Source organism: Prionailurus viverrinus, chromosome B1, assembly GCF_022837055.1.
Source record: "Prionailurus viverrinus isolate Anna chromosome B1, UM_Priviv_1.0, whole genome shotgun sequence".
Classification (NCBI taxonomy): Eukaryota; Metazoa; Chordata; class Mammalia; order Carnivora; family Felidae; genus Prionailurus; species Prionailurus viverrinus.
Window position 1 is genome coordinate 97,341,841 of NC_062564.1, and position 14,866 is coordinate 97,356,706.

The following is a 14,866-nucleotide window of genomic DNA, read 5'->3' on the forward strand; positions in this document are numbered from 1 at the left end:
GAACTACGTGAAAAATGCAGTGTTCAGTCATTCTTACCAACCACAGGAGTATTGCCTAGCAAATTAATAATCAAGACAAAAACATGAAAGAGCCCAGACTCAACATAATGTCATGCTTAAGAAATACCACCTTCATGAATAAATGCTACAATATATGTCATTAGTCCAAATTTGTTATTTAAAGTATGCCAAACACCCAGATCTACAGCTGTATTGAGAACTTACACCTTATAGGTGACCAGTAGAAATGTTAGGTAAGAAACAAAATATCTGCAGACATCATATCTGCTATATAGATATCTACATTATAGATACAAATATATTTGTATAATAAGTACTTGTATTAGTATTTTGTCAGAACCAAGGTACAGAACTTGCAAGAAATAGAATAAAAGCTAAATAAAAATCAATTCTTACCTAGTAACTTGTGTCCCAGTTACATTTTCCAACATGTCACAGAGTGTGAGAAATATCCCTCTCACACTTTTCAGTTTCTGAGATGCATCAGAAACTGGATAATGATAAAGAATTTCCTGCTGTTAAATGAAAAGAAAGAGAAGTGATCAACCCTCCCCCCGCAAATTTTCCAACCATTACTTTTGTCATGGAAACTTCAGGCTTTGTACTATTAAGAAAAGAACAAAAAAATGAATCTTTTCAGCTTCAGGGGAAGTTTCATTCAAACAAACACAAGAAAGGAAGTATGTCTGGAATTTTAACACATTACCTAGTATTTAAAACACTACATTTGGAAGTCAGTTACAAACTGTCAAAATTGGTCATAATACCAAAGTATATACTGAGTAGGACACTCATTAGTTAGAATAATTACAATTAATTTCAATGTTTTAAACTTTAATCTCCTTTACAATAAATTCTGATAATAATATTTTATTATATTTAATTACTCAAATTTTCTGATCTCCTGTGGTAGTGTATCTGTATGGATACCACATGTAACTTGTAAGAGTCTTTAATTTTAATTACTTTCATTACTGACATTTAAAAGATAGTCATCATCTTTGGTGAAATCATTAAATCCTTATTCAAACATAAGACGGTACTACAATTAAATTTACAAAGTAAGAATACAAAATGAAAGTAGTGCAAGTAGAGAGAAAGCAGTATTATGATATTATAATATCTTATCTGTCTTAAATGTAAAAGGGTTTGCCCACCACAAATTAAACTTTAAAAGAAAGCACATTTTAAATTATGGAAAAAACTAGATCTATAATTCACAAAATGCTTAATATATATTTTTTTGTTTTCAAGAAAAGCATGTTCCCAAGAAACAAACAGTTTTTATAAAATAAAATAAATTTCAAAATCAGGATAGGCATTGTGCTAGACCTTTTACACAAAGGAATGAATCATTCTGTACCTCACTTTTTTGTTGTTAAAACAACATGCTATTTTCCTCACAGGTTAAATTAAAAGCAGGCAAAATAAAAATTTCTATATGAAATCATAGAGAATTCAAAGTAGCTCCCAGTTATGCTATTTAATATTTAATATCTGTAAATATTAATACAGTCACTATTGAAAAGCCAAACTCCTAACTTGGATCTTTTCCTTGATTCTCTCTCTAAAGAGTGTTCTACATCTTATTTTGATCTCTCATTAAAAGAAATAATTATGTGACTTAGAGTCCATGTCTTGGCAACTTTTACATCATGACAAATACAAATAATTAATAAACTGGACACACCTTTTTTTATACTTATTAAGCACATTCAATATATGCAAATTGCTATAGAATATGTTGGCCAAATACACTCTGCCTAACCCTCAAATTTTCTTGCAATATTTCTACTGTAAAACAGTTACAAAAATCCTATCTTTAAAAATTAAGCCAAACATCAGTTAAGCTCTTCTGTTATGCTTACTTAGTAAAGTTAAACCTTGACTAGTAAATACACTTATTGCATTTGGTCAAATACCAAACACCACTTTAAACAAATAACCATATACTCTTTGATTAAGTTTTTGAAATTTTCAAATCTTATAACTTGGAGAATACAAGTTATTAACTATGTAACTCACATGAAAACTAAATGACCCTATGACATTTTATTGTATGCTAAGTCATATTAGTAAAAAAAGTCATTTGAAAAAGTCTCTATTCCAACCTCTGCAGCAACCAGCCCAGAAAGCCTCAGTGTTAAGGACCTGGCAAACTCAACAGTTTCTAACCAGTTTAATTAGCTGTCTTTTTAGGCACTTGTTAGTGGCATGCATTTGCAGCAGCTTCCACTCTGTTCAGTAAGAATAAAAAACCTCTCCTAATTACAGTGTTGATACAGGGCTGTCAACAGACAGAAACTTGTTCATTTGAGAGACATCTACACACTTTCCCATGGAAAGAAAGGCAAAGATGACAAAAGGCCTCAGCAGTATTCTACTCCAGGATGACCTAGAAAGTTCCAGGGTGTTACCATCCCAGGATTTTGTTGTGTGTTTTTATATAATAAATGGTTAAATTTCTCATTTAACTAGTAATACATGCAAGAAATCAGAATAATTAACTTTAGGTCTTTCTGTTTTCAGAACACAGAAAATTATAAAAAATACACATAAGCAAATCCTTTCTTTTCCATTTCAATTATTGACTAAATTTTGATATACAAAGAAGCAACACTTTTGAAAAAAATTAAAAAAAAAAAAAGAAGAAGCAAGACGAGGAAACACACTCCTTGGATAAAATGGCTTTGGCAATGAGAATATAGGCTGCAAGGATTTCAAAATCAAAGAAATGTAAATTAGGTAAAAACTTTTTAGATCTCCCTTGTGCTTGAAGCATTATGGTAAACTAGATGCTTTGAGAGACCCTTACGCTGTAAAACAAGTAGAGTTATGGCTCGAACATAACTTGTTGAACTGCTAGATATGTAAGAAGGACATCTTCTCCATACCCTTTCAAGCCCCTTCCCAGACTGCAAAGTTCTGGGAATGGTGGGAGTGGTGAGTGGTGGGCCGAAGGACAGAGGCAGGGTTGCTTTGAGGGTTGATGCCTACAATAGTGTCAGTCAGGACACTGAGTATTGAGCTAGTGGCTAGGTAGGTAAGCTGAACTTAGCACCATTGTGTTAAACCCGGATTCTTGAGTAAGGCTGAAGTACCCTAGGTCAGTGGCAGAAGCAGAAGCAGCAAATTCTCTCTGGAGGAAGGCATTCCCACTTTTAAACCACAGGACTCCCAAAGATAAAAATCAAGCAGTTAAGTTTAGTCAGTGATCACCAAGGACACAAGAAGGCAAACCACCACAAGTCTTAGGACGTAGAGGACTCAGAGCTGGTAGAATGGGCAGATAAAGGATACAGAAGAACACAGAATATACATGAAATACTTACAGAAATAAAGTATAAAATCACTAAGACAAGACTACCAGTAGAGAAAATAACTTTCTACCTGAATGAAATAAGCAATAGTATGCATTAACTTCATCTTCTTCTCAGCCACACAGAAAAACTACATTTTCTTACCTCCTTGCATTGGGAGAGACCATATAACTAGTTCTAGACACTGGAACATGGGCAGAAGTGATGTTCTAATTTTTAAGCTAGGACTCGGAAATGTCCCATGAGATATTAAATGCTTTCTCTCTTCTTTCATTGGTGAACTAGATGCAAAATGATCTACGGCTCTGAAGCCTTTGGAAAACATGGAACCACTAGATGAAGGGCTCTGACCACCGAGCAACATGAGCAGGAACATTTATATTGAAATAAGAAACAAACTATTATGTTAAGCCACTAAGACATCAGAGTTGTTACAACGATTGGCCTATTTTGACTAACACAATGTAGTAATAATTATAAAGCACCTTTCAAGAGGAGGTGAAAACAACATCATCAGATAAATAACAACAAAAGGTATTTATCATCAAGAGACTTTTACTAAAAAGAAATACCTAAAATATATGTCTTAAGAAGAAGAAAAATGATCAAATAAGGACAGCTAGAGACATAAGAAAGATAGTAAAGAAAGTGGTAAGCATTTATGTAAATTTAAAGAAGGTCCATTTGTATGGAATACAATGTATAAAATATGCATTTTTATAATGTATTACTTACATATTTTATAATATATAAAATGTCACAATAATTAATAGTAGTAACACTAGTATAATTATACCCAATTTCTGGAATTTTTAAAAAAGTGATAGCATGAAAATACTGAGGAAAATAGCATGTATGTGAAGAGGGGAAATTGGAATTAAGGTGTACCAAGGGCCTTGAATTATTTTAAAAAAGAGTTAAGGTACTGCTTTAGAGTCTGCTAAGATAAATATGACAAAATTTTAAGAGCAATTACTAAAAAAATAGAAATAAAGACTACAGCAACCAATAACAGGTAAGAAAATATTATGGAAAAAGTAGTTCAAATAGAAATTTTTAAAGAAGATGGTAGAAACAAATTCAAATATTTCAGTAATCTATAAATGGACTCATTAGGTTTGTCAATTAGAAGATTGTGTAAGAGACATACCAAAACCATAAAGACACAGAATGACTGAAAAAAGTGCTTATTATTCACCTGGAAGACTATAAAAGGAAAAGACTTATTCTTTTCCTTTGCACTTTTGAGAAGGCACTCACCTCTTCCTTTGATGTTTCCGAGTCAAGCTGTAGTGTGAGATACATAACGATATGAGGAGTGTTTAGGATATTTTGCTGGATCCCTTCAACCTCTTCTCCCCACAGAAGTTTGACTAAATCACTTGTGTTCGACTGTGTCTTTTTCTGTTTTGGTTGAGTTGTTTCCTTTTTCACAGCATATGCATTCTCAAATGTCAGTTTTACCTTTAACAATTAAACAATGTGTTGATTTTTCAACAAGGGAAAGTCAGCTGCAGTTTTCACAAAAAAGGGTCTGTACATGCATATATATTCAGGTACACACAGTATATCTAAATATCATCCTAGAATGTGAGCTCTTTACGGAAGGGACTATGTAGTCTATTTACATTTCTATCTCTAGCTCCTAGCCTAGCACATATTATTACAAATATTTATTGAGTAAGAATTTATAATTACGTGTACAAAAATTCATTTATTTAGTCACTGTATTCTAAGTTACTGACAACAAAAGGAAATGCCATGGAAAAACAAGAATTCATATGATCTCATAATTTCAAAAACAGCAACACTATTATTATGAATGCTGATAGCACTGATTCATCTGGAGAAGGGAAAAAAGAAGATTTAGGATTAAAAGGAACTTCATAAAACCAGATTAGCTTTCCTTTCAAGCGAGGTGATAGTCAAACATTTTTCTTAGACATTCTTTGAGGTCCTTTAAATTAAAGACCAAGGAGGGGCGCCTAGGTGGCTCAGTTGGTTAAGTGTCCGACTTGGGCTCAGGTCATGATCTCATGGGTTTGAGCCCAGTGTCGGGCTCTGTGCTGACAGCTAAGAGCCGGGAGCCTGCTTCAGATTCTGTATCTCCCCTTCTCTCTGCCCCTCCCATGCTCATGCTCTGTCTCTCTCTGTTTCTTAATAATAAATAAATGTTAAAAAAAATTTTTTTTAAATAAAGACCAAGGAAAACTATCAATGTGCTGGATCTCGGACCATGACCTTGAGAAGATTATCAGTTTTATCAAGACAGTTTTATTTTCATGGTTGACAAGATTGGTAAGAGCCAGAATGTGGCCATCCATATTCCAGTTGCTGAAAGGAAGCTTCCACTTCTCAATTACCTTTCCTTGAAAAAGGAGATGTAGATAGTTGAATTTGGCCATGAGTTGGCCAAAGATAACTCATTCATTTTAAAGAAGCACCAGTGTGTATCTTGACTAAAAGAAGTTTTCACTAGAGATAGCTAATTTGGTATAGTAAGGACATCATCATAAGCTATATAACCACAAAGTATTCCTGTGTTTAAAATCTTATCAGAATATAGATGAGTAAAACAGGATATTCTAACTGTAATAATCCATAAAGTTTCAAATTTAAACATTAAAGTGTAATGACTCCTTTAAAATTAGGTTAAATTTGAAGTCAGACGATAAATTCATGCTTGATCAAGAATAAAGAAGTCTGCTCAACATACTTTAATATGTATATTAAATCATCACACTGCATCCTTTATTTTTTTATTTATTTATTTTTTTTTTTAATTTTTTTTTCAACATTTATTTATTTTTGGGACAGAGAGAGACAGAGCATGAACGGGGGAGGGGCAGAGAGAGAGGGAGACACAGAATCGGAAACAGGCTCCAGGCTCTGAGCCATCAGCCCAGAGCCTGATGCGGGGCTCGAACTCACGGGCCGCGAGATCATGACCTGGCTGAAGTCGGACGCTTAACCGACTGCGCCACCCAGGCGCCCCCACACTGCATCCTTTAAAAGAAATCATGCACAACCTAAATATATACAATTTTTGTCAATCAAGCCCAAATAAAGCAGGGGGAATGTCTAGCCAATATTTAAAAGCAGATAAAATTGTACACATTAAGTTATATTTTGAGGGGAAATCTTTAAAAGCTATTATCAAGATAGTAATATATCAAGATAGTAATAAATAATCTCTAATTTTTAATAATTTATTATAAGAGTTACCATTTTTAAGGCCAACTTTAAATACATGATGAATACCAACATATGTAGTCATTCTTTTTAAAAGTGAGCTTTCTATATTTATATGTTTTCATAAAAAATATTAAGCATATTATTTTTAAAAACTCATTCATAATCACACCAGCCCATCTAATTATTGTTAGTATTAGACTATACAATAAATTTGTCCTGATGAATAAAACCTTCCAAAAGAAAAATGTCCTTTTTTGTTAGCAAGGAGGGACTATTTGATTGTATTCCATTTTGCTTATCTGTAATTGTCTGTCTGTGGCATTTCAGGGGCACCAAATTATCTCTGTCTACCTAACGTGGATTTAGTTAAATAAACATCTTTTCTAAAATAAATCTCAGATTTATGGTATTAAGTAGAAAAGAGACATGAGGTCTAAATTCATCAATATGTATATATTTAAGGTAAACAGAAACTAGGTCAAGATCAGCAGTAGTCTGTATTGAAAGTAGGAGAGGAGAAATTCTTCATAAAATTTTCCTGAGGCCTGATAATCATGGTTTTCTTTACAAAACATGTAACTGTATTCCAAACAGAAAAGATAAACCTTTACTAAATTTTTCATGTTTGCCATAAACCTAATGTTGAAAAATGGGCTCTTGATATTACAACACTATGTCCAAAAAAGGCTGAATAGAAAATTGGTATATTTGGGGCGAGGGGTGGGGGTGGGGGGGGAAATATTAGGCAAACTAAATAAAAATATAAAAAATTAGAGATCCTATATGGGAACAATCAAGCATTATCTGATGAAACTTAAGATGACGGTGAGAGATAGCTGAAGAGATGTTGCTTTAGAAAAGATCTTAGAAGGATGTGAAAAAGAATATTTGGTGTGAAAGTTTTTTTTTTTTTTATGTTTATTCATTTTTAAAAGACAGAGAAAGACAGAGCACAAGCAGGGGTGGGGTGGGGGGGGGCACAGAATCTGAAGCAGGCTCCAAGCTCTGAGCTGTCGGCACAGAGCCCAACACGGGGCTCGAACTCACAAACCGCGAGATCATGACCTGAACCAAAGTCGGACACTCAACCAACTGAACCACCCAGACACCCCTTTGGTGTGAGGTTTTGATCCAAAAAAAGCAACAGGTAAGCATTAGATGACCTGAAAGACTATGTTCTGAGAGTTGCATCTGTAGTAGAGGGCAATGCTCAACATATGTCTGCATAAACAGAAATACAAACATAAGCATAGACATATAAAATCCTTGAACAAGGATCTCATGAAGTGAATGGCTTGGTGGTTGAGGGTCCTTTTATCTGAGAATGAGAATTTAAGTGTGTCCAAAAGAAAATATATGGGAGCCTTTGGTGGTGTTCCTTGAAAATGTGAGAAATCCTAAGAATTTGGGGGAATTCAGAACCTAGACCTTATGACAGGATAGATGGGAGATTTGAGATTGTCCCCAGCAGTGGGCTTTGGCGAGGAACCATATATATAAGTGGAGTGGGGGAGGAGAAATCTGACTGCAGGGAGCACATGATGAGTGACATCCTAGGGAAATAGGTGTCAGAGAGACAGGCTGGGTTTGTGTTGGGAGTGTCTGTAAGAGATATGCATACCAGTGGTGAACAAGGAGAAAGGTGGTCTTCAGAGAAAGAAACATGCTTCAGTACAGGGAGGGCATCTTTTCCAGCTGAGATTCTTGTGGGTGGAGAGGTCAAAAAAACAGGTGTAACTAACCAAAAATGACAAAAGGAAATGAGGTGGTAAACTCAAAATGAAAATTCACTAATTTTACTTGAGGCAGCAACAACAACCTAAAATTTAAGACTAGTTTGCTATGCTTAGTGAAAAATGACATACTTGAAAACGAATGTTATACTTGGCAAACAACTGCACTTCTTTTCGGTGGTGTAAGGACGTTTTCCCCTCACCATGTCACAAACTCAAACAAATACACAGACCACAGAACCATCCATTAAAATTCTTTTAAGAACTATTTTAGCCACCATTCTTCTGATTTAAGTAAAGTTAGCTTCAAGTGCAAAGATAATTACACTTTGGCCAGACATTTTGAAAAGCTTACATGTTAGGTAGCTCTAAAATGTCAGGATATCTGGTTGCCTTGATAAAATGAAAATGGGTGAGACAACTAAATTAAAAGGTAAGTGCTATTTTTAAAAGGGGTTGATATACATAGAATTTTTTATAGAAAAAAACTTTTATTAAGAAACATCTAATGTAAAATAGTTTACATGAAACTTCCTATAAAAGGGTTTTCAAGTCTGTTGTTCCTTCCTAGATGTTAACCTGTGACATGTTTTACCATTCCTTGTTGTGGGTCTCTCTCAAAACATTTTTGTGTGTGTGTGCAATTTGCCCATTCTTTCTTTCTTCCTCTCCTTCCAGTTCAGGAGATGATGTGCCTCTCCTCAGGGTCTAAGGACATGCTCTCTATAACTCATCACTTCCAAAATCTTGTTTCCTTAATTACCCCCTCTCTACTTCTATCTTTAACCCTTCCATGTAACCAGCAATGTCTCTTCAGCCTCTGTCAAACAAGCAAATTCTTTCTCTCCATGCCATCCTCTTCAGAGATGGGAACGAGGGAGGTTGTCAGAATCTGAAGCAGCTCCAAGAGCTGACCAGTCTCTCACTTCTGCCTTATGGCCCTCACAGTCTCTCTCACAACACCTGGCTACTATCTGCATGTCTGATCCTTTCTCCTTTGTCTGACAGAAGCTTTGAAAGTTCCTCCATCAAAATTCTGAAGGAATTGAGTCTATCTGAGTCAGCAAATTCTCTCCGCTTGATCCTCTTCTCTTTTGGACAATCTCACTGAGTTACTCAAGACAAAACCTGGAAGGCACCTTGGACTTCCTTTTATTCTGCAGGAAGTATCCTCTTCAATTCACATTATCTTAAATGTAATCTACTCCTTCTTCCATATCCACAGCCAAAACCTTGCTCAGGCCTTTATCACCTCTCTTCTGACTGCTGTGAAGCCAGTCACCTGGTTTCCCAAACTCCAGTCCCATTCAGAGTGAAATATTCCTAAAATGCAAATCTGACCAAGTCAGTCCTCCACTTTAAAAATATCAAGACTGGGTAGCTCGGTTGGTTAAGCATCTGACTTCAGCTCAGATCACGGTCTCACGGTTTGTGAGTTAAATCAAACCCTGCATAGGGCTCTCTGCTGTCAGGGCGGAGCTTGCTTCAGATAATTTGTCTCCCACTCTCTGCTCCTCCCTGTTCATTCTCTCTCTCTCTCTCTCTCTCTCTCTCAGAAATAAATAAAAACATTAACAAATTTAAAAATAAAATATCAACACAGATGGTTACTTCTGGGTTCTGAAACAGAGAAGGTTTACACTTTTTTAAAAAAATTTATTTATTTATTCTGAGAGAGAGAGAGAGAGAGAGAGAGAGAGAGCCAGCATGCTAGCTAGGGACGGATAGAGAAGGAAAAGGAGAATCCCAAGCAGGTTCTGGGCTATCACTGCAGAGCGTGACTCAGGGCTTGATTTCATGAACTGTGAGATCATGAACTGAGTCGAAACCAAGAGTTGGACACTTAACTGACTGAGCCACCCAGGAGCCCCCAAATACATATTTTTAAAAATTTTGCCAGTCAATTTCCTAATCTTTCCACAGCATATATGAATATCATTTTTGTGTAACAAGAAAATAATAAAAGTTAAAAAATTCCACCCAAATATCATCTCCTTTAAGAAAACTTTTCCCCGCTCTCTTGGTCCTAAGAAGTACTTGAGAGGTAAGAGTCCGGGACTAATGTTCCACAGGCCGATCTCCTTAAAAGGAGTTGGCTCCCTCCAAATCTCCAGGAAAATGAACTATGGCCCAGTACTTAATGCAATCAACCCTGGTCAACTGCAAAATGTGGACACAAAAACCCTGATCAAGCCAGGAGTGGGTAGTATACTACCTGCACAATTATGTGCTTGTAGAATAAATGAGTGCACAGAGCTGTGGCAGGAGATCAAAATCACAAAAGTAGGTAATTAGAAGGGTACTTGCACCTTTATTGTCATTTTAAATACCTAAAACCTCTTTTTTTCAAACCTACAACTTCTTAATTTAAAACATTTCAAACCTACAGAAAAGTTGGAAGAATATAATAATTACCCATGTATTATTCCTCATCCAGTTTTAACAATGCTTAACATTTTGTTACATTTCCTTTCTCCTTCTCTTCTCTGTCATATTCCTCTCTCCTTCCATCCTCACTCCCACTCTATGTACTAAAAAAATATTGACTGGAACACCTGGGTGGCTCAGTCAGTTGAGCATCCAACTTTGGCTCAGGTTATGATCTCGCGGTTTGTGGGTTCAAGTCCCACATCAGGCTTAATGCTATCGGTGCAGGGCTTGCTTCAGATCCTCTGTTCCCCTCTCTCTGTTCCTCCCCTCTGTTCACTCTCTCAAAAATAAATAAAACATTAAAAAAATTGACTGAATCACTTCAGAATTATCTGCAGACATTTTAATGTTTCATTGCTAAATACTTGAGCATGTATGTACTAAGGACTGAGGCATTCTCCTACACAACCAAATATAATGATCACATTTAGGAATCTGAATATTCAATACAATATTGTTCTCAAAGTCTGTGTCCAAATTTTCCCAATTGTCCCAATATGACTATTTCCCACTGCAATCCAGGATCAATTAAGGATTAGCCACTGTATTTAGTTATATGTCACTTCAGTCTGCCTTAGTCTAGAATAGTTCTCCAGCCTTTTTTTCCTTTCATGATAGTTAAATTTTTGGACACTCTAAGACAACTGTTTTTGCAGAATGTTAAAACTTGGCTTTGAAAGAAAATGATTTGGGCTTTTTATATCTTACCTAGCGTATAGGCTTCACCTCTGGATCTCATTCTGGTATTTGGAATCTATTTGTAACAGAACTTATTCAAAAACCAAACACAGAACTGCAGAGTTGGAACTGGGCTCAGATATATTTGCTCAAATCTACTCTGATTATAGATGAGAAAACTGAAGCCCTGAAGAATCTGGCAAATTGCTCAGAGCAAGGTTTTAAAATGGAGATCTGACCTCATCCTACCACATTACCACATTGTAGGTATCTCCCAGGCCATATTCTGTCACATGAAGCCTTCAGACCATTTTTATACCCTGAGTAGAAGCTGAAAATGTTGCTGTTAGATATTTTCAAATTTAAATGCTAAAAAGTCTCCTATGGTATTCTTTATAAATTAGCATTCCTCTCCTCTTATTGCTTAAATAACTGTTTTAGATGCCATAGATACAAAGCAGGTAAAACAACTTTTTCTGGGATAAGTTCACCTCAGTTAGTTCTGACCCAGTAGGAGTGAAGACCCACCCAGGCTTTGTGACAAAGGGAAGGATTGTGCACTGGAGTCAGTTTCAGTTCCTTGAGTTATTAATTCTACTACCTAGGATAAATCATTAAATCTCTCTTAGATTCTTTTTCTTCACATGTAAAATAGAAATACAATTACTGGCATCTTACAGACTGTTATAAAGAATAAGTGAAACGATATTAGCAAAACACCGACATATGCCTGGCACGTACAAACACTAGTTCCCTTCCCAGGCCTACTCTTACCCTCCCTGAGCCTCCTAGTTTATATGGCTGGTATAGAGAAGCTTATAGTTTTCCCCACTTTCAATACTAATGATGTAAGAAAAACGTGGTTTACCAATTAAACATTATTTCTAGTTAAAAGAATTTTAACTATGTTCTAAATCATTATTCAAGACATGTTGTCCCAAATGCTGGTGCCTGCTTTTGACTATGACACAGCTATAATACCGATTCTGCTAGTAAAGCAAACAAATGTATACATGTTTATACTCAAAGGGTTAAATTAGAATAAAGTATTCCAAAATATTAATACTAGATATCCTCAGGCGGCAGGATTTTAAAAGATTTTGTCCCTTACGTTTTCTTTTTTTACAGTGAACATGTATTACCTTTATAATAAGAAAAAATTATTTCCTTAAATAATAAAAAGATTTTAATAATACACATCTTAATATGGGACTATATTTTCAAATTATATAGTGTCAAAATCACTTTCAATTTACATTAGGAAAGGCAGGAATGTGCTAGAGTACTGGAGCATTAACATATTCTCTCAATATGATAAATTCAAGCAACTCAAAACAGTTTTTCTTCCATCTTCAAAACAAACTGCTATTTCTTCATTTAGGTACAAGATGTACATATTGGCACATAAAAGCTGTGTGTGTGTGTGTGTGTGTGTGTGTGTGTGTGTGTGTTTAAATCCAGAACCACACTTCATGCAGCAAGATGCTCACGCTGTAAAACGCAAACTGGGCAAGGAGCAGATAAACGACTCCTACTTCACACTTAACGAGGACATGTAAATGGTGGGTGGAACTGGACCAAAATATTTAAATCATTACTTCTTCCTCTTCTTTTTCTTCTGAGTGCGCATAGCTGAATTTGCAAATGACAATTAAACATAAGTATAATGTGACTCCACTGTAAACATAATTTTTCTTTTTTGGAAAACTGAAGAGACATGGTTGAACTGTGGCAAGACTGGCAGACACTGGCAACTGACAGAGGCAAGAAAGGAGAAGCCCTTACCCAGGGCTGACATACAGCCAGTTTACTTGGGTGAAGCTGGTTCAGTTGTTAAAATACATAATTCTTCATTACTGATTCGTAAGTAGCTGCTATCTGAGCACCCTGAGGAACCACAGTACCTTGGCTGACCTCTCCACATCTGGCAACCAAAGGAGACAACAGTATACACTATTTCAGCAGTATGGCTGGTGTCTGCCTGATTGTTAATATTTCGAACACCACCTTGTCTCCATCGATATCTCTCTACCCATTCCTAAGCACTGCTGGTCACTAGCTACCATACTTATTCCAGCACTTTCATTTTGCATTTCCAAAGATAGCTACTTTTACAGAGCATCCATGTATATGTTTGGTGTGTGTGTGTTTTAAGAGAAAAAAGTGAAATAAGGGAAATGTTATTTCTTAGAAAATAAAGAATTTCATAGTGGGTGCCAATATTTCAGAATCTCAAATCATCCTGATCAATCCAGAAAGTTGCTTCATTCTCCCACAGTCTAACTTTAAAAAAAAAAGTTTATTTATTTTTGAGACAGAGAGACAGAGAGAGAGAAACACAGAGAGAGAGACAGAGAGAGACAGAGAGAAAGAGAGAGAGAGAACATGAGCTCACAAGTTGGGGAGGGATAGAGAGAGAGAGAGAGAGAGAGAGAGAGAGAGAGAGAATCCCAAGCAGGCTCTACACTGTCAGCATAGGGCCCAATGTGGAGCTTGAACTCACAAACTGTGAGATCATGACCTGAGCTGAAACCAAGAGACGGACACTTAACTGACTGAGCCATCCAGGCACCCCAGCTAATTCCTGATACTAACAAGAGCAAAGCATTCATAAATAGAAAGTATAGCACTTTAAAAATTCACCTAAGGACCTAAAAATGTCATCTATGATACAAAATGTCAATGCTTAGACTATCAAAATAACTATTATGAAAGAGATTTATTTTTACCTACAAGGAATGAAAAATAATTCATTAAATACCTAAATAAGAGCTTGGGAATAAGGTTAAACTAGATAACAGAAAAAAACAAACTGGTATAGTTTTTAAAATAAACAAAACCACATTTTAAAAAACTTAATAGTGATTTTAATAAATTAGAGAAAAGAAAATTCCATGACTGTTCAAAATGACTTTTCTAGGAACTGGATTTTCATCAACATATATGGTAGTTATAATGACAGGTTAGTCATTATAGATCTTTTTATTATTGTCATTGTTCCTGCTTACTTAGGATAAGTTTTTTTGTTTAATTTTTTTAAGTTTATTTATTTATTTTGAGAAAGAATGAGCAAGCATGAGCCAGGGAGGGGCAGAGAGCGAGGGAAAGAGAGAATCCCAAGCAGGCTCAATGCTCAGCACTGAGCCCAATGTTGGGCTTGAACCCATGAACCATGAGATCATAACCTGAGTGGAAATCAAGGGTCGGACACTTAATTGATTGAGCCACCCAGGCACCCCAGGAGGAGTTTTATTTGTAGATATTTCTCCTCTATTTAGAATCATCTCCAAAAGCTAAAAATGTTAACAAGAGCCAAATTTTTTAAAATAGTCAAGTATGTAGGGGCGTCTGGGTGACTCAGTCAGTTGAGCTTCTGACTTCAGCTCAGGTCATCATCACATGGTTCATGAGTTCAAGCCCTGTGTTGGGCTCTGTGCTAACAGCTCAGAGCATGGAGTATGCTTCAGATTCTGTGTCTCCCTCTCTGTC

The 14,866-nt window shown here is 35.8% G+C and overlaps 1 protein-coding gene across 3 annotated transcripts in view; it reads right to left on the bottom strand.

The window, feature by feature from the left end:
• Positions 1–14,866, bottom strand: part of INTU (inturned planar cell polarity protein) — a 94,401-nt gene that overhangs the window by 55,324 nt on the left and 24,211 nt on the right. For 2 of the 3 annotated variants that reach the window (XR_007151854.1, XM_047857524.1), the window contains exons 4-5: positions 4,602–4,805; positions 418–536 (exon numbers count right to left, since the gene is read on the bottom strand). Coding sequence is in view for 2 of the 3 variants with exons in the window: in XM_047857524.1 (XP_047713480.1) it covers positions 418–536; positions 4,602–4,805 (323 nt within the window). In the remaining variant the exon portion in view is untranslated. The remainder of the gene's footprint in view (positions 1–417; positions 537–4,601; positions 4,806–14,866) is intronic. The other variant, XM_047857525.1, reaches the window with a different exon arrangement.